Source organism: Macaca fascicularis, chromosome 7 (assembly GCF_037993035.2).
Source record: "Macaca fascicularis isolate 582-1 chromosome 7, T2T-MFA8v1.1".
NCBI classification, from domain to species: Eukaryota; Metazoa; Chordata; class Mammalia; order Primates; family Cercopithecidae; genus Macaca; species Macaca fascicularis.
In genome coordinates this window covers 50,924,311-50,951,289 of record NC_088381.1, presented here as the reverse complement: position 1 = coordinate 50,951,289, position 26,979 = coordinate 50,924,311, and the positions used below count along the sequence as shown (strand labels likewise).

The 26,979-nt window shown below is 44.8% G+C and overlaps 1 protein-coding gene across 22 annotated transcripts in view; it reads right to left on the bottom strand.

Annotated features, from left to right (window-relative positions):
• PML (PML nuclear body scaffold) overlaps positions 1 to 26,979 on the bottom strand; it is a 54,253-nt gene that overhangs the window by 22,099 nt on the left and 5,175 nt on the right. For all 22 annotated transcript variants that reach the window (XR_012415146.1, XR_012415147.1, XR_012415148.1 and 19 more), the window contains exons 3-4: positions 1,821 to 2,401; positions 316 to 386 (exon numbers count right to left, since the gene is read on the bottom strand). Coding sequence is in view for 16 of the 22 variants with exons in the window: in XM_005560012.4 (XP_005560069.1) it covers positions 316 to 386; positions 1,821 to 2,401 (652 nt within the window). In the remaining 6 variants the exon portion in view is untranslated. The remainder of the gene's footprint in view (positions 1 to 315; positions 387 to 1,820; positions 2,402 to 26,979) is intronic.

The following is a 26,979-nucleotide window of genomic DNA, read 5'->3' as shown; positions in this document are numbered from 1 at the left end:
CGGAGCTTGCAGTGAGCCGAGATCGCGCCACTGCACTACTCCAGCCTGGGTGACAGAGCCAGACTCCGTCTCAAAAAAAAAAAAAAAAAAAAAAAAAAGAGCAACTTCGGCATTTAGGAGCCTAGAGTCAGCCAGGTAGCCAGCCAACCCTTCCTTACTGTCTCCCTTTACTTCCTCTCACTGAAATTTCCAGTCCAGCCACTTGCTGTCCCTCACTCAGACACTCTCCCTGCACACACAGGGATAGCAGGACTCACAACCTGCCTGACCTGCTGGGCCCCACCGCCTCCCCTTCAGACCTCAAACCCATCTCACCAAGTCAACGTCAGTGGGATCCCTGGGAGTGCTGGCAGCCTCTGGGCTGGCTTTCTTGGCTACAGCTGCATCTGTAGAACACAGAGAAGGTCACAGGCAGGTCAAGGAAATGCTGGTAAGGGACATCCTGACCTGGGACAGTGATAGACAGGAGGTCCCTGTTGCTTTTCCTGGTTACCCATTTTCTAGGGCATCCCACAGCACTGGACAACTCCCTGGAGGGGCAGCTGGAAGGAGAGCTCTCTCGAATTCAGTGGGCAGGAACCCAGCCAGAAGGGAAAGAGAGGTGGCATTACAGTGCTTGCTTTTGGCTCCAAACTCCAAGTGCACCTCTCTGCATCTCTGAGCCACCAGCAAGGCTAAGTGTGAGCAATCATAAAGCCATCATTCCCAGCTCACTGACTCTCTGCATATAGTGAGAGCTCCATGATCTTCCTTATCTGCAGGCTGGTTTTTATTAAATCTAAATCTCTTATGCTTCAGAATAAAATAATCCTTCTCTCTGCCACTGCCCAGTTATAACACCTAAGACAAGCTGTGTAAACTCTGTGGCGTCACTTCCTTAATATGGGTAACACTCACTGCCTAGGTGGAGAAGGCACAGGTCCAGGCCCTCTAAGATTATCCTTTATGATCCATGTCCAGCTCCAGGAGAAGTAAGTAAGCTCTCTGTCACTGGCACATACCCAGGTGCCTTCAGATTCCGTAGCCTCCCTCCCCTTTCCCAGTAAGGGCGTCCTATACCAGCTGCTCAGAGCTCACATTCCAGCTTGGAGATTTAGTCAAAGAGTCCTGGAGACCCTCCTGTGCACTCCCCTCACCCCTTACTTTGAAAGTCCCCTTATTCCAGCTAATACACAGCTGCCACATCTCCCGGATTTGGATTGCAGAGCTGAGCACTGTCTCATTCTCCAGCTATGTGATGTGGCTCTGGCTCCTTGAGATCAGAAACTGGTCTGTGTCTCCTTACCTCTCAAGTGCCCAACACTAGGCAGGGCGTGCAAAGGTTGTCAGACAGCAGGTCATCCTAGAGACAAGAGGTCTCCTCCACTGAGCCACTGTACGGTTTTGGGTAAGCATCCAATCATCTCCCGGAGGTTTTCTTAGCTCCCTTCTACCCTAACCCCAGGTCCCAATTGACTTCTCTGTTCCGAGACACTGGTGGCTTAAGAGAACCTCCTGAAGTGGTTGGTCCCTCTGGCGCCAAAATGATACTGGGTCTGATTCTCAGCTTTGCAGTTTTTCGTTCCCTATGAGTCATCGCTAGGTCAATCCAGAGTCTTGTAAATTAGTAAAACGTGTCCCCTCTGGGTGGCTGCAGCCCTTTGTCAGGGCCTTATCTCCCCCTTATCCTGTGTCCTGGAACCTAAGACCTTACCAAATCCCAAAGACTGAATAAAAACCCAGTTTCCTTTTCTGTCAAATGGAGACGATCTCTTCTGACTCGCCTTCCCTAGGGTGCAGCAGAGGCACAGGGCGCCCAGGATGGTGGCTTGCGTACTTACCTGTCCCCTGGGTGATGCAAGAGCTGAGGTCCTGCAGGCGCACCTTGAACTCGTCAAAACCGTCCGTGCGCACAGCGGCTTGCAGGCTCTGGGGTTCCTCCTGGCGCAAGCGGCAGAGCGCCTGGCGCAGGAAACTGTGCATGTCCAGCACCTCCTGGTCCGATGCGTAGCACTTCATCCTCTGCACCAGCGCGCTGCCCGTGCGGATGCGCTGCAGCACAGCGTCCAGGCGGCCCAGCCGACTGGCCATCTCCTTGTAGTCGCGCTGGTACCGTGCGTCCACTGCCTCCAGCAGCTCGCGCTCCTGCGCCTGCAAGTGAGCTACCACCTCGCGCACGCGCGCGCGGATCAGCTCCTCGGTCTCGGCGCGCGCGCGGCCCAGCTGGCCGACAGCCGCGTGCATCTGCGCGTGCACCGCGCCAAAGGCACTATCCTGCTCCTGCAGCGCCTGCGTCATGGCATCCAGCTCCTCCTGTCGCTGCTGGATCTCTGCGCTGATGTCGCACTTGAGCTCACTGTGGCCGCTGTCAAGGAGAGCGCACGAGCAGCACAGCGGCTTGGAACAGCCTCGGCAGTAGATGCTGTGGACACACAAGGTTGGCCTGGGTTAGGACTCTCCTGACTTTTTCCTCTTAAAACGTTCGTTATAAAATTCCTTTTCCAAAATTACCAGACTTTGAATCATGGCGTGTTTCTAGGTTTCTGCTTTTCCCAATTCATTGTTTGTGGTTATGGTGATAGTATCCAAACTACCAATAACACGAGTATAAAAAGTTACTACAGTAACAATTTCAACATCCGGGAAACAATACAAAGATATACGAAACGACAATCATCTCTTTCCACCACTTCTGAATTTCCCTTCCTCACTGAGGAAGCACCAGGTAAGCATTGTGGGGTGCACCCTTCCACACCTCTCTCCAGTGAAACCGCTTTACACAAATGCCAGACTGGCAGCTGCTTGCAGGATGGTACAGACTTGACACATGTCAGCCATGCCACTTAACCTTTGCGAGAGCCCCTTGGATGAGAATTATTGTTATGCATATTTCCCAGAGGAAGAAACAGAACATGTTAAATGATTGACCTGGATATCTACAATTTTGGGGATTGACGTTTGTCAAAAAAAAAAAAAAAAAAAAAAGAAAGAAAGAAAAAGAAAGAAAAGAAAGAAATCGGCCGGGCGCTGTGGCTCACGCCTGTAATCCCAGCACTTTGGGAGGCCGAGGCGGGCGGATCACCTGAGGTTGGGAGTTCGAGACCAGCCTGACCAACATAGAGAAACTCCGTCTCTATTAAAAATACAAAATTAGGCGGGTGTGGTGCCGCATGCCTGTAATCCCAGCTACTTGGGAGGCTGAGGCAGGAGAATTGCTTGAACCTGGGAGACGGAGGTTGCAGTGAGCTGAGATGGTGCCATTGCACTCCAGCCTGGGCAACAAGAGCGAAACTCCGCCTCAAAAAAAAAAAAAAAAAAAAACAAGAAAAAGAAAAAAGAAAGAAATCAACTCATATAATTACTTTGTAACTTCCTCCTCTTAACAAACTTTCACTCAGAGCATTCCTCTAGGTGCATAGGCACAGATCAGATGTATTCTCTTTAATAGCTCTGGTATATCCCAGATGGGCTACAATTGATTCAATCACTCATTTTGCTGGCATTCAGGTAATTTCCTGTTTGTGTATTTTCTTTCTTTCTTTTCCTTTCCTTTTTTTCTTTTGGTGCCAATATGGACAACACTTTAGTAATATCCAAGTTATATAGCCTAAACATGGATGCTTTTGTTCCTATGAAATAGATTATAAATATAGGCTTGCTAGATCAAAGTGTTTGTATTTTAATGTTTTTATTTGGTTAATTTTTTTTTTTTTTTTTTTTTTTTTGAGACGGAGTTTCGCTCTTGTTGCCCAAGCTGGAGTGCAATGGCGCCATCTTGGCTCACCACAACCTCCGTCTCCCGGGTTCAAGCAATTCTCCTGCCTCAGCCACCCGAGTAGCTGGGATTACAGGCATGCACCACCACCCCGGCTAATTTTGTATTTTTAGTAGAGACAAGGTTTCTCCATGTTGGTCAGGCTGGTCTCGAACTCCCGACCTCAGGTGATCCATCCGCCTCAGCCTCCCAAAGTGTTGGGATTACAGGCGTGAGCCACCACTCCTAGCCTGGTTAATATATTTTAGCTAGCAGATACTTCCATAGCATTTATTGTGTATCAGACACTATTATAAGTGTTGGCAAATATCAATTCATTCAATCCTCCTGACAATCCAATGGAATAGATAACATTATTATCCCCATTTTAAGGATGAGAAAACTGGTGCAAGAGGCGAAATAATTTGTTCAAGCTCACACGATTAGTAAGTGGTAGAGTCTAGATGCAAACTCTAGTAGGCAGAATAGTGGCCTCTAAAGATGTCCACGTGCAAATTCCTGAGACCTGTGAATATGTCACCTTACTATGGCAAAAGGGTCTTTGCAGGTGTTACTCAATTAAGGACCTTGAGATAAAGAGATCATTCTAGATTATCTGGGTGGGTTCAATGTAATCACGTGAATCCTTACAAAGGAAAGGGCAGGGAGGCAGAAGGGGAGATGTGATGAATGCAGAGGTGGGAGTGTTGTGATGTTGCTGCTTTGAAGACAGAAAGGGGGCATGCACCAAGGAATGTGGGCAGCCTCTAGAAGCTGGGAAAGGCAAGAAAACATTCTGCCTGAGAGCCTCCCAAAGGAGCAAAGCCTGCTGACACCTTAATATACCTCAGTGAGACCTGTTTCAGACTTCTTACCTCCAGAACCATGAGAGAATACATTTACATTGATTTAAGCCCCTAAATTTGTGGTAATTTGTTACAGCAGCAAAACAAAATATAAAAACCCGGCCGGGCGCGGTGGCTCAAGCCTGTAATCCCAGGACTTTGGGAGGCCGAGACGGGCGGATCACGAGGTCAGGAGAACGAGACCAGGCTAACACGGTGAAACCACATCTCTACTTAAAAAAAAAAATACAAAAAACTAGTCGGGCGAGGTGGCGGGCGCCTGTAGTCCCAGCTACTCCGGAGGCTGAGGCAGGAGAATGGCGTAAACCCGGGAGGCGGAGCTTGCAGTGAGCTCAGATCCAGCCACTGCACTCCAGTCTGGGCGACAGAGTGAGACTCAGTCTCAAAAAAAAAAAAAAAAAAAGAAAATATAAAAACCCAGGTAGTCCAGCTCAGAGTCCATGTTCTTAACCATTACAAGGCTGCTTCTTCAAATATTACCAGAGAAAATACTGTTACTTCCCCAGAAATATTGCTGTAATTTACCCTCACCGGCAGTGATATTCAGAATAAGTCTTGGTGGCCTGCGCCAGTAATCCCAGCTACTCGGGAGGCTGAGGTGGGAAAACTGCTTGAACCCAAGAGGCGGAGGTTACAGTGAGCCAAAATAGCACCACTGTACTCCAGTCTGGTCAACAGAGCAAGACTCCATCCAAAAGAAAAAAAAAAAAAAAGAGGAATTAGTCAGCCCACCTGAGGCCAGAAGAAAGGGTCTCATCTGGGACCATGTTGAGATCAACTTGTTCTGGAACCAGCAACAGAGAGCCTACTAGCCAGCCAGACTGATACACAGTGCTCATCAATGCTACGCTTAATTAGAAATACTAAGCAATTATGAAAAGAACTAATAACTCTGAAGACGGCAATTTGGCAATACCCATCAGAATTACAAATGCATTTATCCCAGCAATCCTCTTTCTATGGATCTGCTCCACAGCTCTATCTCCACACATAACAAGATGATATCCATACAATTTATTCACTGCAGCACAGTCCACAATAGCAAAGAATTAGAAGCCACCCACGTGTCCATTACAAGGCAATTAGTTACATAAATTATGATCCACCCATACAACAAATACTATGTAGCTGTAAGCCACTGAGGAATCTATATAATGATAAGGAAAATTCTCCATGGAGAAATGAGGTTAATAATAGGAGTACTGGAAGGATTAAATGAGTTAAATATATGGATGAAAGTTTGAAAAATGACTGGCATACAATGAGTGTTCAATAAATGCTAACTATTTGTATTATTATGATATATATTTTAAGTTAGAAATCAAGGTGCAGAAATGTGTGTATCAGATACTACCTTTTGTGTAAGAATGGGGAAAAATAAGAATATCTTCATATTTGATTGTATTTGAATAAATAAATCTTAAAAGGACACACAAATTATTAAAAGTGGCTACGGGATGGGTGGAATGAGGGTAGAGTAAGACATTCACTGTATACCTTTTTAGATTATGTTTGAGCCTTGTGAATGTATGAATGTATTCCTTTTTTTGAAATCAAAAAACAGAATACTAATAAATATGGGCAATTCTATAGGGTATAGGAATAAAGGGAGGAGAATAAGAAACAGTTGTCAGTTTCCCACTTTGGATCTTGGACCCTTGGGGAGAGGGGCTGTGTCTGATGTTGGATCCCTTTCCTTGGAGACAGGGCTCCAAGCCTGGAAGGGCACGCCTCAGGCAGCCTGGCTGGATAGAGAGCAAGACCTTCTGGATGGCCATCGCCTCCGCTGTGTCCTTTTTCTAAGCTTCTTTTGTCCTGAATGGGGTCTCCTTAGGGAGACTGGCCCCTGCTCCCACTCCACATGGAAATGGGTAGCAAGTGTCTGTGAGGTGGCCAGCCTGAATCAGACACTTGGGTCTAAAAGCCCCCAGCCCTCTGGTAAGACTGAGGTGCAGACCCTGAATCAAAGGGCTGCCACCCAGGGCCAGGAATGACCTTAGCCAGGCGGTTCCTTTACCTTCATTCAAAGGACACTCACTGAGTACCTACTGTGTGCTTGGCACTTTGGAGGAGGCAGAGGTGAAGTGGGCAACTGCCCAGAAGGGCTCCATGACAAGAACCCAGACTTAACTATATCTTCAGAAAGGCAAAATAATTATTTATTTGCTTCTGGAATACTCAAAATAATGAGGAAAAACACCACTAACTTAATAAGAAATTGCTCACCAAAGTGGCTAGATTACATAATAATTAAGAAAGAAAAATAGCATAATTCTATCTTAGCAAAGCAAATGAAAAGAAATATGGGGAAAATTCCATCTTCCCATTCACAGCAGCTATTTAAAAAATTCTACAAAGCCATGGTTGTGTGCCTATAGTCCCAGCTACTAGGGAGGCTGAGGTGAGAGGATTGCTTATACCCAGGAGTTCAAGGCCAGCCTGGGCAACATAGCAAGAACCCCATCTCTAAAAAACTTGTTTTTAATTTTAAAAAGGTACAAAATACCTAGAAAATTACAAAAACCTACTAAGAGATAAAGTCTAAAAAAACAGAAGACTGTATCAAGGTCCCAAAAAGAGAGACTAAATATTATAAAATTATTAATTCTCCTTGAGTTAATAAACAGGTTTAAGGCAATTAAATTATTTTTGAAACTTAACCAAAGTATTCTAAATTTCTTTCTTTTTTTTTTTCTTTTTGAGACTAGTTCTCACTCTGTTGCCCAGGCTGGAGTGCAGTGGCACAATCTTGGCTCACTGCAACCTCTGCTTCCCGAGTTCAAGTGATTCTTGTGCCTCAGCCTCTCAAGTAGCTAGGACTACAGGTGTGAGCCACCATGCCTCGCTAATGGTTTTTTTTTTTTTTTTTTTTTTGTATTTTTAGTAGAGATGGGGTTTCACCATGTTGGCCAGGCTGGTCTCAAACTCCTGATCTCAGGTGATCCGCCCACCTCGGCCTCCCAAAGTGCCAGGATTACAGGCGTAAGCCACCATGCCTGGCTAGGTTTCTAAATTTCATATGAAGGAACAAACAGATAAAATAGCTAAGAAAAAAAAATTTAATTTTATAGAGACAGAGTCTCAACATTTTGCCCAGGCTGGTCTCAAACTCCTAGGCTCAAGTGATTCTTCCACCTTGGCCCCCAGAGTGCTGGGATTTCAGGTCTAAGCCACTATGACCAGCTGCTAAGAAATGTTTGAGGAATCAGTGTAAGGAAGGGATAACACATTACAGAAATGCCATTATTAAGAGAATATGGTACTAGTTCAAGAGTCAAGAGAAGGATCAGTAGAACAGACCTGATAGGCCTGATGTAGTCCCTGGCATATAGAAATGTAATATTTTATATAATGAAGAAAGCAACCCATCTTTTTCTCTTGTTTTTTGAGACAGAGTCTCACTGTGTCGCCCAGGCTGGAGTGCAGTGGCGCGATCTCAGCTCATTGTAACTTCCACCTCCCAGGTTCAAGCGATTCTCCTGCCTCAGTCTCCTAAGCAGCCAGGACTACAGGTGTGCACCACCACACCTGGCTAATTTTTTTGTATTTTTAGTAGAGACAGGGTTTCACCATGCTGGCCAGGCTGGTCTTGAACTCCTGACCTCAGGTGATCTGACAGCCCCTGCCTCCCAAAGTTCTGGGATCACAGACATAAGCCACCACGCCCAGCCAGCAGCCCAAACTGATGGACATTAAAGGGGTTTTCAACAATTGGAATCAGAGAAATTAGCTAGGGAGGAGGGTAGGGGGCAGGAATGAAATTAGAGCTTTGCTTCTTGTTTCATGTCCAGATACGCTTCCAATGAATCACAAAGTTAAATGTGTAAAATTACATCTCGAAGGAGAAAACATAGTGGACTATTTACTCTCGCCATAGTAAAGACACTATAATTACTGAAAAATGAAAGAAACCACACAATCAGTAGATGCCACTGCCTTAAAAATTCGAAACCAGGCCGGGCACGGTGGCTCACACCTGTAATCCCAGCACTTTGGGAGGCCGAGGCAGGTGGATCACGAGGTTAGGAGATCGAGACCATCCTGGCTAACATGGTGAAATCCCGTCTCTACTAAAAATACAAAAAAATTAGCCGGACGTGGTGGCAGGTGCCTGTAGTCCCAGCTACTCAGGAGGCTGAGGCAGAAGAATGGCGGGAACCCGGGAGGCGGAGCTTGCAGTGAGCCGAGATGGCACCACTACACTCCAGCCTAGGCGACAGAGCAAGACTCCATCTCAAAAAAAAAAAAAAAAAAAAAATCAAAACTATATATTTTTGAAAGATATTCAGGACTATTTATAAGAAAAGCAAGTTATACAACAGTAAGCGTTGTTCATTTTGTTTTAGATGATCACAGAGATAGCAAAAAGGAAAGGAAAAGGTCTAGAGTGATAGTAGTTTCCTCTTTTACTCTCGTCCCTCCTTTTCACCTATTTAGATTTTCCAAAAGTTTCTATAATCAATTCTAAGTAAAGGAGTTTGGACTTTAAATAGGAAGCAATGGGGAACACTCAAAGAACCTCCCATCTAGGTATTACAACAAAGCTCTTTCTCTTCTCTGGGATGTATTGTTTCATTTACCCCTTTATGACTCTTTAGTGCAATGACTCCACACTGTTAATTTTTTTTTCAGAGACAGGGTCTTGCTATGTTGCCCAGGCTGGACTTGAATTCCTGGGCTCATGTGATCCTCTCACCTCAGCCTCCTGAGTAGTGTATTTCATTTCATTTTATTTATTTATTTTTTAATTTATTTTTATTCATTTATTTTTTGAGACGGAATCTCGCTCTGTTACCAGACTGGGGTGCAGTGGCGAGATCTCGGCTCATTGCAACCTCTGCCTCCTGGGTTCAAGCGATTCTCCTGCCTCAGCCTCCCAAGTAGCTGGGACTACAGGTGTGTACCACCACACTCAGCTAATTTTTGTATTTTTAGTAGAGACAGGGTTTCACCAGGTGGGCCAGGATGGTCCCAATCTCTTGACCTCATAATCCGCCCACCTCGGCCTCCCAAAGTGTTAGGATTACAGGCATGAGCCACTATGCCTGGCTGAGTAGTGTATTTTAATAGAAGCCTCAACATGTTTCCTGGGTTTTCAGTTTCCCCATCCTAAAGCTGTCCATGTCTAAACTGCCATGCCAAGAGTGGTATGTGTTAGCTCCTGCAATTTCTAGCTACAAGGCCTTGAGCAAATTACCTTTTCTCTCTAAGTCTTAATTTCCCCACCTGTAGAATGGGAGTAATAATGCTTCCCTCATAGACTGTTACAAGCACAAAGATAGGCTAGTGTATGTGAACGGCTCAGCACAGTGCTGTGTAGTCACTGGACATTCTGGAGCCATAAAAGAAGAGGGGGTATTACACATGGCACGGGACATCCCTGCTGTTGGGTGAACCTATCAATATCAGATCTGGGGTGTCCCCTCCCCAGTACAGATAGGCCACTATAGCCGCACCTCTTGGTTGGGCCAGGGGAGCATGCTATTTCTGCTGTTCTAGGGAACTGGTAGCTCTAAAATGCAAGAAGCAAAAATGTTATGAAACAGGACCAGTGAAGGAGAGCTGATACCACCTGGCTTACCTGAATGGTGACCAAAAACACTCCTCTACCTGTCCCACTTCCATGCAGCAACTTGCCACCTTCACTTTGGTAGAGTGGTAAAAGAGCAGCTCTTTTGGAAATTCAAGTAACTACAGTTAAAAGAATCCATCGATCATTTATACAGTAGTATGAACGCATTTCACCAGATCAGTTTCCTGCTATCTCACCGCTGAAAAAACAAGATTTCTGAAACCAGGAGAGGAGATGGGTAATTCTAGAGCCTGGGGTATTTGAAGAGAGTGAATGCATTATTCCTATTGACCTCCCCTCCAGTGATTTATTGGTTGAGAAGGGGTGTTGGAGAGGGGAAAGCCTGAGGTCTTAGAGAAGAAGACACCAGAAAAGAAAAGCAGCAAGGAAAGCGGTGAAAGGAAGCACTGTTTCACACTTCTGTCTTATGCTGGTGCCACACCCAGGAATGGGGAAGGGAATGTTTGTGCTTTTTCTTCTCCACTCTTTTCTACACAGGTACCTGCTCCCAAGGCATATGGCTGGTGTATCCATGGTGGGCAGTGTTCCTAGGGATCATGTCACTCATTCAATAGGCGGCGGGTACACTGCCACATGGGTTCCCTGTTTCTCCTGCCATCTTTATGGTGGGGAATCGCACGACCATTCAACAGCCACTCCTGGATGCCTCCCTGTCCTCTACGGCTTCAATGATTTTTTTTTTTTTTCTTTTGAGACAGAGTCTCACTCTGCCACCCAGGCTAGAGTGCAGTGGCATGATCTTGGCTCACTGCAACCTCTGCCTTCCAGGTTCAAGCAATTCTCCTGCCTCAGCCTCCCAAGTAGCTGGGACTACAGGCGTCTGCTGCCACACCCGGCTAATTTTTGTATTTTTAGTAGAGACGGAGTTTCACCATATTCGTCAGGCTGGTCTCGAACTCCTGACCTTGTGATCTGCCCACCTCGGACTCCCAAAGTGCTGGGATTACAGGTGTGAGCACCTGGCCCAATAATTTTTTATTAAGTCTTCTTGATCCTATCTTCATTGACTTAAAAAACTTACGACTGAGCGCGATGGCTCACGCCTGTAATCCCAACACTTTGGGAGGCTGAGGCGGGCGGATCACCTGAGGTCAGGAGTCTGAGACCAGCCTGGCCAACATGGTGAAACCCCATCTCTACTAAAAACACAAAAATTAGCTGAGTGTGGTGGCGGGCGCCTGTAATCCCAGCTACTCGGGAGGCTGAGGTAAGAGAATCACTTGAACCCGGAAGGCGGAGGTTGCAGTGAGCTGAGATTATGCCACCGCACTCCTGCCTGGGAGACAGAGTGAGACTCCATCTCAAAAAAAACCCAAAAAACTTACTGAGTACCATCTAGGTCTAGGCATGGGGCAAGGGTATAAAGATGATTAAGGCAGAATGCTGACTCCTAAACCTGTCCCAGCAGTTCCCACTGCTACTGCCTCTCTTCTTGCCTCGATTATTGCTTATCTCCTTGAGCACGATGTCCTAAGAGGCCTCCCTGCCTCTGGTCTCTCCAGCTGTAATCAGCTCTCCCCAGTGCCACCAGCATGGTATTTCTAAAATATGCTTATCCTCATATGCTGAGGTAATGGCCAGTATGCCCGTCATAAGTACAATCCAAATAGTGTCAGCGGTGAGAAATTTTTTAAGCATCATATGTGTTATACGTTATTAAAGGAGATTCAAATTTTGGAACAAAGTACATCATTGGGGGAAATTCATTGACTTTCATAACAATACACTACAATTATATAGTATTGAATATTGGTGAACATTAACCAATATTCAATTTGGATTTACATGCTGGTAAATGTTGCAAGAAATAAGACAAAGTTTATCACATAAATACTGATTATCAAGCTTTTATTTAAATCTGATCTATTTTCAGTACATGAAATGTCAAGAGATGGAAATACCTAAAATAATCATTAATTAAAGCCATGTATAAGAAAAAAGATAATTTGATGAGTAAGATAAAAATAACATAGCAATATATGAGTTAAGTAACATATCGTGAAAACGGATAGCTCTTCTATTCAGTCATGCCAATTTTGACACACCTCACCAACTCTTACAGCTTTGGCAGAACATAACCAAATTGCAAAATATGCCACAGCAGGAATTTGTTACAAAATTCAAAGAGTAGAATTAATCATTAAATATTAATATAATCTGGTGACACAGAAAACAAGCAGTAACTCCTTATGTGACATAAATAATTCTGATATTCTCAAGCACTTTTATAAAAATATGTATCAAGTGAATGTATATGGTGGTTCTAATCTTGGTTACTCATTCAATAGTCATTAAGTAAGTTCCCCCCCCCCAAATGGTAGTAGTACTGTTATATTACTAAACTGAACAAACCTAAAGTTAATAAATTACAAATTGCAATACTATTGGTAATAGAGCAAGAAAAAGAAAATGAGAAGGAAGAAAAGGAAGACGGAGGAGAAGCAATTTAAGCAATTGAAATAAAGAGCATTTTTAGATTGAAGGAGCATGCTAAGTTCCAGAATAATTTGATACAAAATGTTCAACACCAAGACAGCTTGGTTAAATTAATAAATTTCAAGAATAAAAAATATCTTTAGGCATCAAGACAGAAAAAGCGGCCGGGCGCGGTGGCTCAAGCCTGTAATCCCAGCACTTTGGGAGGCCGAGACGGGCGGATCACGAGGTCAGGAGATAGAGACCATCCTGGCTAACATGGTGAAACCCCGTCTCTACTAAAAAATACAAAAAACTAGCCGGGCGAGGTGGCGGGCGCCTGTAGTCCCAGCTACTCGGGAGGCTGAGGCAGGAGAATGGCATAAACCCGGGAGGGGGAGCTTGCAGTGAGCTGAGATCCGGCCACTGCACTCCAGCCTGGGCGACAGGGCGAGACTCCACCTCAAAAAAAAAAAAAAAAAAAAAAAAAGAAAGACAGAAAAAGCAAGTCAGTTTGGCCCCAGAGCTGTCCTAATGAACAGTTGATGCTGGAAGACAAGGCAGCAGCATCTACAAAATTTTGAAAGTGATTGTGACCAAGAATATTATACCCAGCCAAGTTATTATTCAAGTATCAGAGTAACCCAGAGACATTCTCAACACCAAGAGACTCAAGGAATTCAGAACAAAGAAGTTCTTCTTGACAAAAAAAAAATTGCTTATTGATAACATCTATCCAATTAAGAGCTCAATGAAAATACACAACTTGGGAAAAGTGATGTTAAAGTAAAAAGACCAGTGGTGAACCTTATAGTCCTATTGACATGGAACCAAAACGAGAAGGATGGAAGCCAACCATCTTGATCTTTCATTGCAGAGACTCAGTTACTACCATGTAAAATAGAAGCGTTTCATTAAAAACAAACGATATGAGGCTGGGCATGGTGGCTCCTGCCTGTAATCCCAGAACTTTGGGAGGCTGAGGTGGGTGGATCACCTGAAATCAGGAGTTCGAGACCAGTCTGGCCAACATGGCGAAACCCCGTCTCTACTAAAAATACAAAAAAATGGCCGGGCACAGTGGTTCACGCCTGTAATCTCAGCACTTGGGGACGCAGAGGTGGGTGGATCACGAGGTCAGGAGTTCAAGACCAGCCTGGCCAAGATGGAGAAACCCCATCTCTACTAAAAATACAAAATTAGCCAGGAGTGGTGGCAGGAGCCTGTAATCCCAGCTACTTGGGAGGCTGAGGCAGGAGAATTGCTTGAACCCAGGAGGCAGAGGTTGCAGCAAGCCAACATCACGCCACTGCACTCCAGCCTGGGCAATGGAGTGAGACTCTGTCTCAAAAACAAAAACAAAAACAAAACAAAAACCCAAAAACCCCAAAACAGTTAGCTGGGCTTATTGGTGCACGCCTGTAATTCCAGCTACTCGAGAGGCTGAGGCAGGAGAATCGCTTGAACCCGGGAGGCAGACGTTGCCCTGAGCCGAAATCATGCCACTGCACTCCAGCCTGGGCGACAGAGTGAGACTCTGTTTCAAAAAACAAAACAAAACAAAAAAACAGTATGACTGCAACCTCTTAATGTCTTGCGGTTTTTTTCCTTAATCTTAGAGGGATCTTTTAGGAAAATATTTTAAGATGAAGAATGATTTCTTTGAAGTTCAGCAAGTCTCATTTTACTTTAGTTTCTTTATCTTCTGTAAAAGTCAGGGAAAATTAAGTTCAACATTGCTTAAATTGCATGCTTACTTAAGATACACTCTAAATTCTTAAGAAACAACTGTTAGAATTATTTTTGCAACTCAGTGCAGTCGTTAGCTTTGGGCTGCCTGAATGTAGAGTCCAGCAGGAGTAGGAAAGGGGCACCCATTCTGCAATCAGGAAATCCTGCATCCTGTTCTGGCCCTGGCTCCCGCAAGCTCTTCCTTTTGGGAAGCTCCTGTTAACTCTCTGGCCTCTCACCTTGTTTGTACAAAGGGAACAGCTCTCTCTTCCTAATAATCTTACAGGAGGGTGTGGGAATTATAAGAATAACACAGGAAAAACATCTCAAATGGCAGGATAGTGCTCTACTTTGTTAAAAGGAAAGGCCGAATGCAGCCCCAACAGCCCATTTCCTAACCTGGTTGGAAAAGGATGGCTTTCTATTGAAGAGAGTTTACCCAGGTACCAAGAGGTGAGGGTGTTGTTTCACTTGAGGCTGGCTTCAAACCTGTCCCCTGCACTTCAGTTTCTGTTCCACTGCCTTCCATACACCTGGAGTGTTTTTTTTCTTCTTTGCTTTCATTTACAGTGGCTACTGGACATTTTTTCTAAGATGTATTGAAGGCACATTCTTCTTTCTTCTTGTACCAATATGAAACTGGACTTTGCCTTTAGGTAGCCACACATTCCTGTTCTCAGTCCATGAGCTTTGGGGCAGCATATGACTCAGGCTTAAGCTAATCGGAGAACCCCCCTAGCCTTAGCCACCCTTGCAGGGAGAGGAACCTGACCCAATCAAAGACACACTGAGATTTAGCTTGGAATGCTGGGAGAGAGTCACACTCTCTTCCCCTTGAATCTGGGGCTGAGGGCGTAACCTCTGGAGCTGTTGCAAACATCTGGCACCCATGAGGAGTTAACCCTTCTGTGAATGGACCAGTCTTGGAAGAAAGCCAGGTCACAAGACATACAGAGAAAGTACCTCCTGGTGACACAATCTGAGTATCTAATCGGTCAGGTCAGAGGCCAGCTTGACCCCGATTCACTTACATCAGCCATCAATTCAGCTTTTGCTTAACCTACTAAAAAAAGTCACTAATTTATAGTTTGTTTTAGATGCAACTTATAGAGACAAATAAACCTCTTCAAGGTGTAGCTGAAACGCTAAAATATCAGGGTTTCCCTGACCCTCCCACATAAACACAAGTTTTCCCTTCTTAAAACTGCCACAGCACTTGATCTGAACGTGTCTTCTGGGACCTCTGGGTTCTTGCCATAGAGTACAAGGTTGCACACACATGCAAATTATCCATAGGCTGAAACTCTCCACAAATTCAAGCTTCAAAGGCAGGCATTCTTTTTCATCTGGCAATAGCTATCATAATACCAGTCATGAAATAGATGCTTAATAAGTGATTGCTCAATGGCTGTCTGGCTGGCTGGCCGTGGTTCTATTAATAGTTAGTTTTTAATTGTATCAGTTAGCAATCAATGAGAAAAGCTTGTTAATTTCTTTTTTTTTTTTGGAGACAAGCCCTCGCTCTCTTGCCCAGACTGGAGTGTGGAGTGCAATGGCATGATTTATGGCTTACTGCAGCCTCAACGTCTCAGGCTCAAGTGATCCTCACACCTCAGTCTCCCTAGTAGCTGGGACTACAGGCGTGCACCACTATGCCAAAAGCTTGTTAATTTCAAGTCTTGTTAAAAATCGTTCTAAAGGTTGGGCACAGTGGTTCACGCCTGTAATGCCAGCACTTTGAGAGGCCCAGGCAGGTGGATTGCCTGAGCTCAGTAGTTTGAGACCAGCCTAGGGAACATAGTGAAATCCCATCTCTACAAAAAAAAAAAAAAAAAAAAAAGAAAGAAAATTAGCTGGGCCTAGTGGTGCATGTCTGTAGTCCCAGCTATTATACTTGGGGGTCTGAGGTGGGAGGATAACTAGGGCCTGGGAGGTCAAGGGTTCAGTAAGCTGTAATCGCACCACTGCACTCCAGCCTGGATGACAGAGCGAGCCCCTGTCTCAAAAAAACAAAACGAAAAAACCCCAAATTGTTCTAAAATGTCCCAGGCCTCCATCTGTGAAGAGCAAAGCCCACTCCCACAGCTGCAGGAAGGAGCGCCAGCCCTAATCCTGATCTTGGCTTGGGCTGCTTCAAATTCCCTGCTTCTGGCTGGGCATGGTGGCTCAAGCCTGTAATTCCAGCACTTTGAGAAGCCGAGGTGGGTGGAGCCCAGGAGTTCGAGACCAACCTGGGCAACATGGTGAAAACTCATCTCTACAAACTAGGAAGGCTAAGGTAGGAGGATCACTTGAACCTGGAAGGTTGAGGCTGCAGCGAGCCATGACTGTGCCACTGCACTCCAGCCTGGGTGACAGATCAAGATACTGTCTCAAAAATAAACAAATAAATAAGTAAACTTCTTGCTTCTTTCTCCAAAACATCAAAGGAGACCAGGAGGAAAACCCCTTTTATCCACATACTATTCTACAAATCTACCTTCGAGGTAAGTTCATAAAAAACTTGGAAATGGGTCATTTATTGTCCACATCTTTCATCATGTTACCCAACTCCTGGCAGCAGCCTTTCTTCTGCCCATGTAATGCTCCTGGCAGGCCAGGAAGCAATCCCAATAATATCATCAATCCCCAATAAAATGCAATTTACCGCTAACTTCACAGAGGGCACCAAGAGAGCACCAAGCAGGCATGGGTACTGATCCTCCAACCACACCTCTTAAACTTGATTAATAGGCCTTTTGTTTCCTCCAATTAATGATAACTCAAGCTCTTTCTGGCTGCAGGCTTTGATGGCCCTGGATTAACTCCCCCACTCCATCCAGCAAACTTTAGGATCTGACACCCAGACACAGATAAGACTCAGCTCCACCTGCAGCCCTAGACCCACACTATGCTTGGGTGGAAGCACTCCTGAGAATGTCCGGTCAGGCAAGTGCTGGCAGTGTGAGACCGCAGCCATCTCTGCATTCTTGGGTGGAAGCACTCCAGAGCACGTCTGGTCAGGCAAGTGCTGGCAGTGTGGGACTGCAGCCGTCTCCACACCCCTCCCTCTCTGCATTCTTGCAGGTCTCACCCCCACCTGAACCTAAGACCTAGTGTACTCATGAGGCTCCCTTTCCCTTCTCCAGATTCTTTGCTTCAGTTTCTATTGGATATGTATCCCACATCTGGTGGCAAGTCCCCTCAAATTCTCCATGGAATGGGGTGAAATATAAATAAGTATGCAGCCAAAGAAATTCTGATCTCCCTGTTCCCAAACTTGCCCACTTTTGTCAAAGTACCAGAGTGCAGAGAGAGGGTCTGATCATCCATCCTACCACTCCTCAACACCCATCAATGGGTTTTCTTTTTTTCTTTTTGAGACAGTCTCACTCTGTCGCCCAGGTTGGAGTGCAGTGGCACAATCTTGGCTCCCTGCAAGCTCTGCCTCCCGGTTCACACCATTCTCCTGCCTCAGCCTCCCAAGTAGCTGGGACTACAGGTGCCCACCACCATGCCCGGCTAATTTTTTTGTATTTTTAGTAGAGACAGGGTTTCACCATGTTAGCCAGGATGGTCTCGATCTCCTGACCTCATGATCCACCTGCCTCGGCCTTCCAAAGTGCTGGAATTACAGGCGTGAGCCACCGCGCTCGGCCCCATCAATGGATTTTCAGTAGAGCCCACCACAGGGTCCCATTCCCATTGTCTTCCAGAGGATAGTCACTGGTGAGACGATTAGGTGGTATGAAGGCATGACAAAGGAGAAAGCTGACAACACTGAGTGTTCTGGACATTGCAGCATAGAGTCCTGACTCCTTCCAAGCCTGCCACGTCTGACCCCAACTCACCTTTCCAGTGCCTGCCCTCACATCAACCTTCTATTGCAGTTCCTGAAATGCTGCAGACTCACTAGTGCCCCTTCCTTGCCCCTGCGGTCCCTCCTGTCTATAACCTTTCTCTTTCCTTATACATCACACTAAGTGTGATGGCCTCTTGGAAGCCGCCTTCCCCAGCCAATCCCAGCAGGGTAAGTGGCCTTTTCTGAGCTCAGCCACCTTTGTGCCTGCCTGCCTTCTTCCTTCCACAACTGACTGAGCACAAACAGGATGTCGGCCCTGTGCCAGATAAGGCATGCTGCTGAGGCCAAACCTAACACAGAAGACAGTGTGACAAAGGCAACTATCAAAACACAGTCACAATAGACAGCAAAGTCACGCAGCCTTCTGCACAGAACCCTGCCGCCTCGATGTTAATGGCTGATCTGTTTACCAGGCTGTGACCTCAAGGAGGTGCTGTGTCCATTCGTATTTCTACCCCAGCCCCTAGTAAAGAACATGCCACACAGTAGGTGTGACATGAACATGAAAGAATGGACTCCACAGGCATGTGGAGCAAATACCAATGGCCCCAGGGCAGACACCCCAAGTCCCAGGTTTAAAGCCACCTCTGGGGCTGCTCCCCAGTGTGAGCTCTAAATCAGATCAGTGTCAAAGAGCGAGGTGGCTGCTAATTGACTTGGGACCAGAGGAAGTTGTGAGCTTTTATTTATGGCATTGAGGTTTTGTGCAGAAAAAATAAGTTGAGTTTATCCAGTAACCACTGGTAAATTGTGAAGCAGTGTGAAATGGGAGTGGGAGCATATGATTTTTCAGGATTTTTAAGGCCATGCATCGTGCTGAAGGAACAGGAATCCTGCCCTCTTGCTGGCTGACCCTTCCCTGCTCATTGTACCTGACATAGGGGATAAAAATATACCACTCCAAAATATGCCACTTTGGCATGTGATTGTTCTGAGCTGCAGGCAAATGAAAACCAACAGATACAGAAAGGAGCCTTCTAAGAGCTTATGACTAAAAACAGAAACTCTTTTGACTGTTACGCTCTTTGCTCTTATGACTAAAAGCAGAAACTTCTGAGAAACAAGAACTGCATAAATCTCCTCTCTCAGGGAAGTTTTACAGCCGCGAAGATGGAAAGCTGGCGCCAAGTAGGCCTGCACAAACAAACCTTACTCCATTAGTAAGTATATTTGCCAAATCTCCCGTTGAAATGTGACCTCCAGTGTTGGAGGCGGGGTCTAGTGGGAGGTGTTTTGGGTCATGAGGGTGGATCCCTTATGAATGGCTTGGGGCCACAATTCTCTCTCTGGTAGTTCATGGGAGAGCCGGTTATTTAAAGGCACCTGACACCTCCTTCTCCAGCTTCCTCCCCCTCTCTCTCTCTCTCTCTCTCTCTCTCTCTCTCTCTCGCTCCCTCTGTTGCCATGCGACACGCCTGTTCCCCCTTCACCTTCTGCCACGATTAAAACCTACCTGCAGCCTCACCTGAGGCCAAGCAGGTTTCTGGTGCCACGCTTGTACAGCATGCAGAACATGAGCCAAAAAAACCTCTCTTCTTTATAAATTACCCAGCCTCAGGTATTCCTTCTAGCAATGCAAAACAGAAACACAACTTCCTAAAGTTTGCCACCTTTGCAAGCCTAAAACCCCTTTCTTTTATCCTGCCACTTCTTTTTTTCCTTTTTTTTTTTTTTTTTTTTTTTTGAGACGGAGTCTCACTCTGTCACCCAGGCTGGAGTGCAGTGGCACCATGTCGGCTTGCTGCAACCTCTGCCTCTCGGGTTCAAGCAATTCTCCTGCCTCAGCCTCCCAAGTAGCTGGGACTACAGGTGCCCGCCACCACGCCTGGCTAATGTTTTGCATTTTTAGTAGAGATGGGGTTTCACCATGTTAGTCAGGATGGTCTTGATCTCTTGACCTCGTGATCTGCCCACCTCGACCTCCCAAAGTGCTGGGATTACAGGCGTGAGCCACCGCACCCGGCCAATCCTGCCACTTCTTTAAACATTTCCTTTTCTTTCATTAAGATGCTATGTAAGCTGAAGTTCTAACCAATGCTTTGAGTTACTCATCTCTGGATACTCCCATGTATATGCACAATTCCCATGCTAGATGTGATACCCATGCTAGATGCACATGCTAAAATGCTCCTGGTTTTCTCTCTCTTTTTTTTTTTTTTGGAGACAGAGTCTCGCTCTGTCACCCAGGCTGGAGGGCAGTGGTGTGATCTCGGCTCACTGCAGCTCCACCTCCAGGGTTCAAGCAGTTCTCCTGCCTCAGCCTCCTGAGTAGCTGGGATTACAGGTGTGTGCCACCACGCCTGGCTAAATTTTGTATTTTTAGTAGAGATGAGGTTTCGCCATGTTGGTCAGGCTGGTCTCAAACTCCTGACCTCAGGTAATCCACCCACCTCGGCCTTCCAAAGTGCTGGGACTACAGGCGCACCCAGCCTGCTTTTCTCTTGTGAATCTGTATCTTGTGAGTCTAATTTACAGGGACCTAGCTGGACATCTAAAATGGGTACAGACGAAAGGCTTTCTCCATCCTTAATAGGGAGAAATCCACCTCTGACCCCCACAGTAGAGGTGGGACTACTTACAAGCTGACACCATCTGGGACTCGCGGGGAGCGGCCCTGTTCCACTGCAGGGATTGAGTGTGGGGTATAAATTGTGCTTTACACAACTGCTGCCAGCCCACGCTAGCTACAAACACTGAACAATCTGGATGTCAGTCTTTACATGGGAGCAGACAGCACAGACCGCAGGACAACTATGAAGAGAATCAACAACCAAACTGAGCAAGTCCCCATTGAAAAGGGGATCATGTAGGAAACATACACCTCTGTAAATGCGAAGTGTGTTTTTCAGGGCGACTTAAGAACATATTACAGTGAGAAAACAAGAACAGGCTGCCAAGAAAAAGCATCCTGACAGCATTAAGCTCTTTTGGCAACCAAAAAAAAAAAAAAAAAGATTGCTGGGGGGGAAAAACCCACAACAATTCAACAGGGGTAGCAGATAGAAGAATGGAGTCAGCTGTGAAAAGATGAGCTGGCAAGTTAGAAAAACAATTCAAGGAGCGCTCAGAGAATCTCGGGGAAAAAGGGCAAAGCAACAGAATTAATGGGGAAAAAATTAAAAGATGCAAAATATGTTCTTGGAGTTCCAATATCCATATAACAACAGTAGTAAACATTTTAAAAATAAACAAATGGGCCAGGTGCAGTGGCTCACACCTGTAATACCAGCACTTTGGGAGGCCGAGGTGAGTGGATCACAAGGTCAGGAGTTCGAGAACAGCCTGGCCAATATGGTGAAACATCGTCTCTACTAATAATACAAAAATTAGCTGGGCATGGTGGTGCGCACCTGTAGTCCCAGCTACTCAGGAAGCTGAGGCAGGAAAATCGCTTGAACCTGGGAGGCGGAGGTTGCAGTGAGTCACAATCGTGCCACTGCACTCCAGCGTGGGTGACAGAGTGAGACCATGTCTAAAATAAATAAATAAATAATAAATTAAACAAATGAAGGGCTATGAGTACATTAAAAAGTATGGCCAGGCACAGTGGCTCATGCCTATAATCCCAGCACTTCGGGAGGCCAAGGCGGGCAGATCACTTGAGGCCAGGAATTCAAGACCAGCCTGGTTAATATGGCAAAACCTTGTCTCTACTAAAAAGAAAACGCAAGAATTAGCCAGGTGTAATGGCGCACTTCTGTAGTCCCGGCTACTTGGGAAGCTGAGGCATGAGAATTGCTTGAGCCTGGGAGGCAAAGGTTGCAAGGAACTGAGATCATGCTACTATATTCCAAGAGTGAGACTCTATCTCAAATAAATAAATAAATAAATAAATAAATAAATAGCAAAATATAATTTCCCTGAGCTGAAAAGCTGAAGAAAGACTTGAGTTTTTCAGATCAACAATGGTGATAGAAGATTATTGAAAAAAGAAAAAATTATATAAAGATCTTTAGCAGGCTGGGCATGGGCTCAAGCTTGTAATCCCAGTGCTTTGGGTGTTTAAGGCAGGAGGATCACTTGAAGTCAGGAGTTTAGACCAGCCTGGGCAATAGAGTGAGATCCTATTTCTATACAAAATTTTAAAAATTAGCCAGGCATAGTGGCAGGCACCTGTAGTCCTAGCTACTCAGAGACTAAGGCTGGCAGATCTCTTGAGTCCAGGAGTTCGAGGTTATGGTAAGCTATGATCACACCACTGCACACCAGCTTGGGCAACAAAGCAAGACCCTGTCTCTAAACAAACAAATAAACAAATGAAAACCATCCAACTATATTTATTAGCCAGGCGTGGTGGCAGGTGCCTGTAGTCCTGGCTACTTGGGAGGCCAAGGTGGGAGGATTGCTTGAGCCCAGGAGTTTTAGGCTATGGTGAGCTCTGACTGCACCACTACATTCCAGCCTGGGTGACAGAGTGAGATCCCATCTCTAAAAAGTATACTCACAGAGAAAAAAATAGACCATAACTGGACTTCTCATCTGCAACACCAGACTAGAAATCTGTGAAGCAAGGTTTATACATTCTGAGGTAAAAGCACTGTGATTGTGACCTCAGAATTTTACACCTAAACTTTCCCTCATATGTGACAGAAAAGAAGGACATACAAGTAAAGACACTTAAGGTCTCAGAAAGTAAACTCTGGAATAATTTTTTTTAATTACTTGATGGAGTATTCCTGTCAAATGGAAAATTAATCACCTTAAATAATTCAAGAAAGGGGAAGAAAAGCTATAGGAAAAATTATGTTGAGCAATGAATCCAATTAAAGTCTAAGGTATGGCTAACAGGTGGGTTGTAATATGACCATGAAGCTTAATACCTGTTCAGAAAGGATGCTTACAATAGAAAAAAAAAATTAAAAATTTGGTAGTAATCTGGAACTAAAAGTTCACATTATTTCAACTAAATCTGAAAGTGAGAGGGAAGAGGGAAGAAGAAAAATTATAAAAGTGTGCTAAATGTTTTATTTTGTCTGGAAGAACAGTTATATTCTACTCTTTGTGGTGATAGATGAGATAGGTTCTAGAGTGCGCATGTGCGTGTGTGTTTATACACACTTTTTTTTTTCTTTGAGACAGAGTTTCGTTCTTGTTGCCCAGGCTGGAGTGCAGTGGTACAATCTCGGCTCACTGCAACCTCCACCTTCTGGTTTTAAGCGATTCTCCTGCCTCAGCCTCCTGAGTAGCTGGGATTACAGACGCCCACCACCATGCCCGGCTGATTTTTGTGTTTTTAATAGAGGCGGGGTTCACCATGTTGGTCGGGCTGGTCTTGAACTCCTGACCTCATGATCCACCCGCCTCAGCCTCCCAAAGTGCTGAGATTACAGGTGTGAGCCACCACACCTGGCCCTTTTTTTTTTTTTTTTTTTTTAAGACAGTCTCATTCTGTCACCCAGGCTGGAGTGCAGTGGCGTGATCATGGCTCACCGCATCCTTGAACTGCCAGGCTCAGGTGATCCTCTCTGAGGAATACCTCCACCTCCCGAATAGCTGGGACGAGAGGCACGTGCCACCATGCCCAGCTAATTTTTGTATTTTTTTGTAGAGACGGGGTTTCGCCATATTGCCCAGGCTGGCCTCAAACTCGTGGGCTCAATCAATCCACCAGCCTTGGCCTCCCAAAGTGTTGGGATTACAGGTGGAAGCCACCATGTCCAGCCTATATATATGTTTTAATGGGGAAGTTACCACTCTGTAATTATTATTTAGAGAATTGGTGAAACAGAATGGAAAGAAAGATAGAAAGTTTTGGCCAGGGGTGATGTCTCACTCCTGTAATTCCAGTGCTTTGGGAGGCTGAGGCAGGTGGATCACAAAGTCAGGAGATCGAGACCATCCTGGTCAACATGGTAAAACCCCATCTCTACTAAAAATACAAAAAAAACTTAGCCGGGCGTGGTGGCACGCGCCTGTAGTCCCAGCTACTCAGGAGGCTGAGGCAGGAGAATCACTTGAACCCCACAGGAGGAGGCTGCAGTGAGCCAAGATCACACCACTGCACGCCAACCTGGGCAACAGAGCAAGACTCCGTCTCAAAAAAAAAAAAAAAGAAAGAAAAGTAGAAAGTTTCAATAGAGTGTAGATACACACACACACAAGCACTAGAACTTACATATATATGGATATACACATATATATGCATATATACATTATATATACATATATTTGTATATTATATATATGTGTGTACTGTACAACAAATACAACTTTTCAACTCTAAGGATTATTGCTAGGAATATGTGAGTCCAAGGAATATCCTAGGCCACTAAGAAAATCTCAATATAGTCTTAGATGTAGAACTCATACAAACTGTATAAACTGGCCATAGTGCAGAAATTAGCAAGTATGAAATCGCACCACCACATGCCAGCCTGGGTGACAGAGCGAGAAACCAAACATCACAAACCACTTGAAAATTTTAGAAAACACTCTTCTCTAAAACTTTTCAAAAGAAAAAAAATTTTTTCCTTTTTCGAGTCAGGGTCTGGCTCTGATGCTCAGGTTAGAGTGAAGTGGCACCATCACAGCTCATTGCAGGCTCAAATTCCCAGGTTCAAGTAACCCTCCTGCCTCAACCTCCCAAATAACTGGGACTACAAGCATGTACCACCTAACATGCCTGGCTAATTTTTTTTATTTTTTGTAAAGATGAGGTCTTGCCATGTTGCCCAGGCTGATCTCGAACTCTTGACCTTAAGCAAGAGAACCTTTTTAATAAAAGACTGAAATGATATTTGAGAAATGATTGACTATAAGAACACTCATAAAATTATCAAAGTTATGGCATACAGCCAAAGCCATATACAGAAAACTTATGCCTTAAAAAAGTTATTATTAGGCAGGCATTGTAGCTCATGCCTGTAATCCCAGAACTTTGGGAGACTGAGGCGGGTGGATCACTTGAGGCCAGGAGTTCGAGACCAGCCTGGTCAACATGGGAAAACCCCGTCTCTAATAAAAATAAAAAAATTTGCCAGGCGTGGTGGTGGGCACCTGTAGTCTCAGCTACTGGGGAGGCTGAGGCAGGAGAATCACTTGAACCCAGGAGGCACAGGTTGCAGTGAGCCAAGATCATACCACTGCATTCCAGCCTGGGTTACAGAAGGAGAGTCTGTCTCAAAAAAAAAAAAAAAAAAAAAAAAAAAGTTATTATTATTAAACAATAAAGATTGCAAATAAATGAATTATAAGTTCAAGAAGCTAGAAAATGAATAATGACAAAGTTAGAAGGAAGAAAATGACAAAAATAATAAAATGACCAAACAGAAAGAAGGAAAATATTAAAATCAGTAAGCAATCTCAGGAAAGACTAAAAGTACAGTACTTTGAAAAGACCACTAAACCACAAATATACAACATCAGAAATAAAAAAAGGGGGTACAGTTACAGACATAGAGGATTTTTTTTTTTTTTTTTGAGACGGAGTCTCTCTGTCGCCCAGGATGGAGTGCAGTGGCACGATCTCGGCTCACTGCAAGCTCTGCCTCCTGGGTTCAGTCCATTCTTCTGCCTCAGCCTCCCGAGTAGCTGGGACTACAGGCACCCGCCACGATGCCTGGCTAATTTTTTGTATTTTTAGTAGAGATGGGGTTTCACCGTATTAGCCACTTTGGTCTCAATCTCCTGACCTCGTGATCTGTCCACCTCGGCCTCCCAAAGTGCTGGGATTACAGGCGTGAGCCACCGCACCTGGCTGAGATTTTTAAATTATGAAAGATAACTCAGGATGAACTGGAAAATTTTCCAAAAATCTGACACAAGAACCAGAACAGACTAATTCCATGGTAAAAATGGGAAAAGTTCTCAAAAATCTACTATAAAAAAGCACCAGTTCCAAGATGGTTTTTCAAAAAACTTTTATAAGCTTAAATTTCTTATATTCTTCAAACTGTTCTAGAGCAGAGAAATTATAATAGAATTTTAACATTCATTGAGTATTTAATATGTGCCAGGCACTATGTTAAACAATTTATATGTACAGTTGGCCCTCAGTATCTGCAGGTTACACACCTGTGGATTCAACAAATCTTGGATCAAAAATATTCAGGGAAAAAAAAATCAATAAAAAAAAGGACCACAATAAAAAATAATACAAATTCAAAAATATAGTAAAACAACTCTTTACATAGCATTTACACTGTATTAGGCATTATAAGTAATCTAGAGATGATTTAAAGTATACAAGGAGAGACTGGGTACAGTGGCTCACACGTGTAATCCCAGCACTTTGAGAGGCCTATGTGGGAGGGTTGTTGCTTGAGCCCAAGAATTCTCAAGACCAGCCTGGGCAATGTGGCGAAACCCTGTCTTTACAAAAAAAATTAAAAATTAGCTGAGCGTGGTGGTGCACACCTGTAGTCCCATATAATCTGGAGGCTGAAGTGGGAGGATTGTTTGAACCCCAGGAGACTGAGGCTGCAGTGAGCCACGAGTGCAGCACTGCACCCCAGCCTGGGCGACAGAGCAAGACCCTGTCTCAAAAAATAAAAATAAAATAAAAAATAAAGCATACAGGAGGATGTGTAGAGGTTATATACAAATACTATGCCATTTTATATCACAGACTTGAGCATCTATGAATTTGAACCAGTCTCCCATGGATCCCGTGGGATGGCTTCATTATCATGTTCAAAACATGAAAGCTTACAAATTCATTAAGAAATTAGTATAAGGCTGGGTGCGGTGGCTCACGCCTGTAATCCCAGAACTTTGGGAGGCCAACGCAGGTGGATCACCTGAGGTCAGGAGACCAGCCTGACCAATATAGTGAAACCTTGTCTCTACTAAAAATACCAAA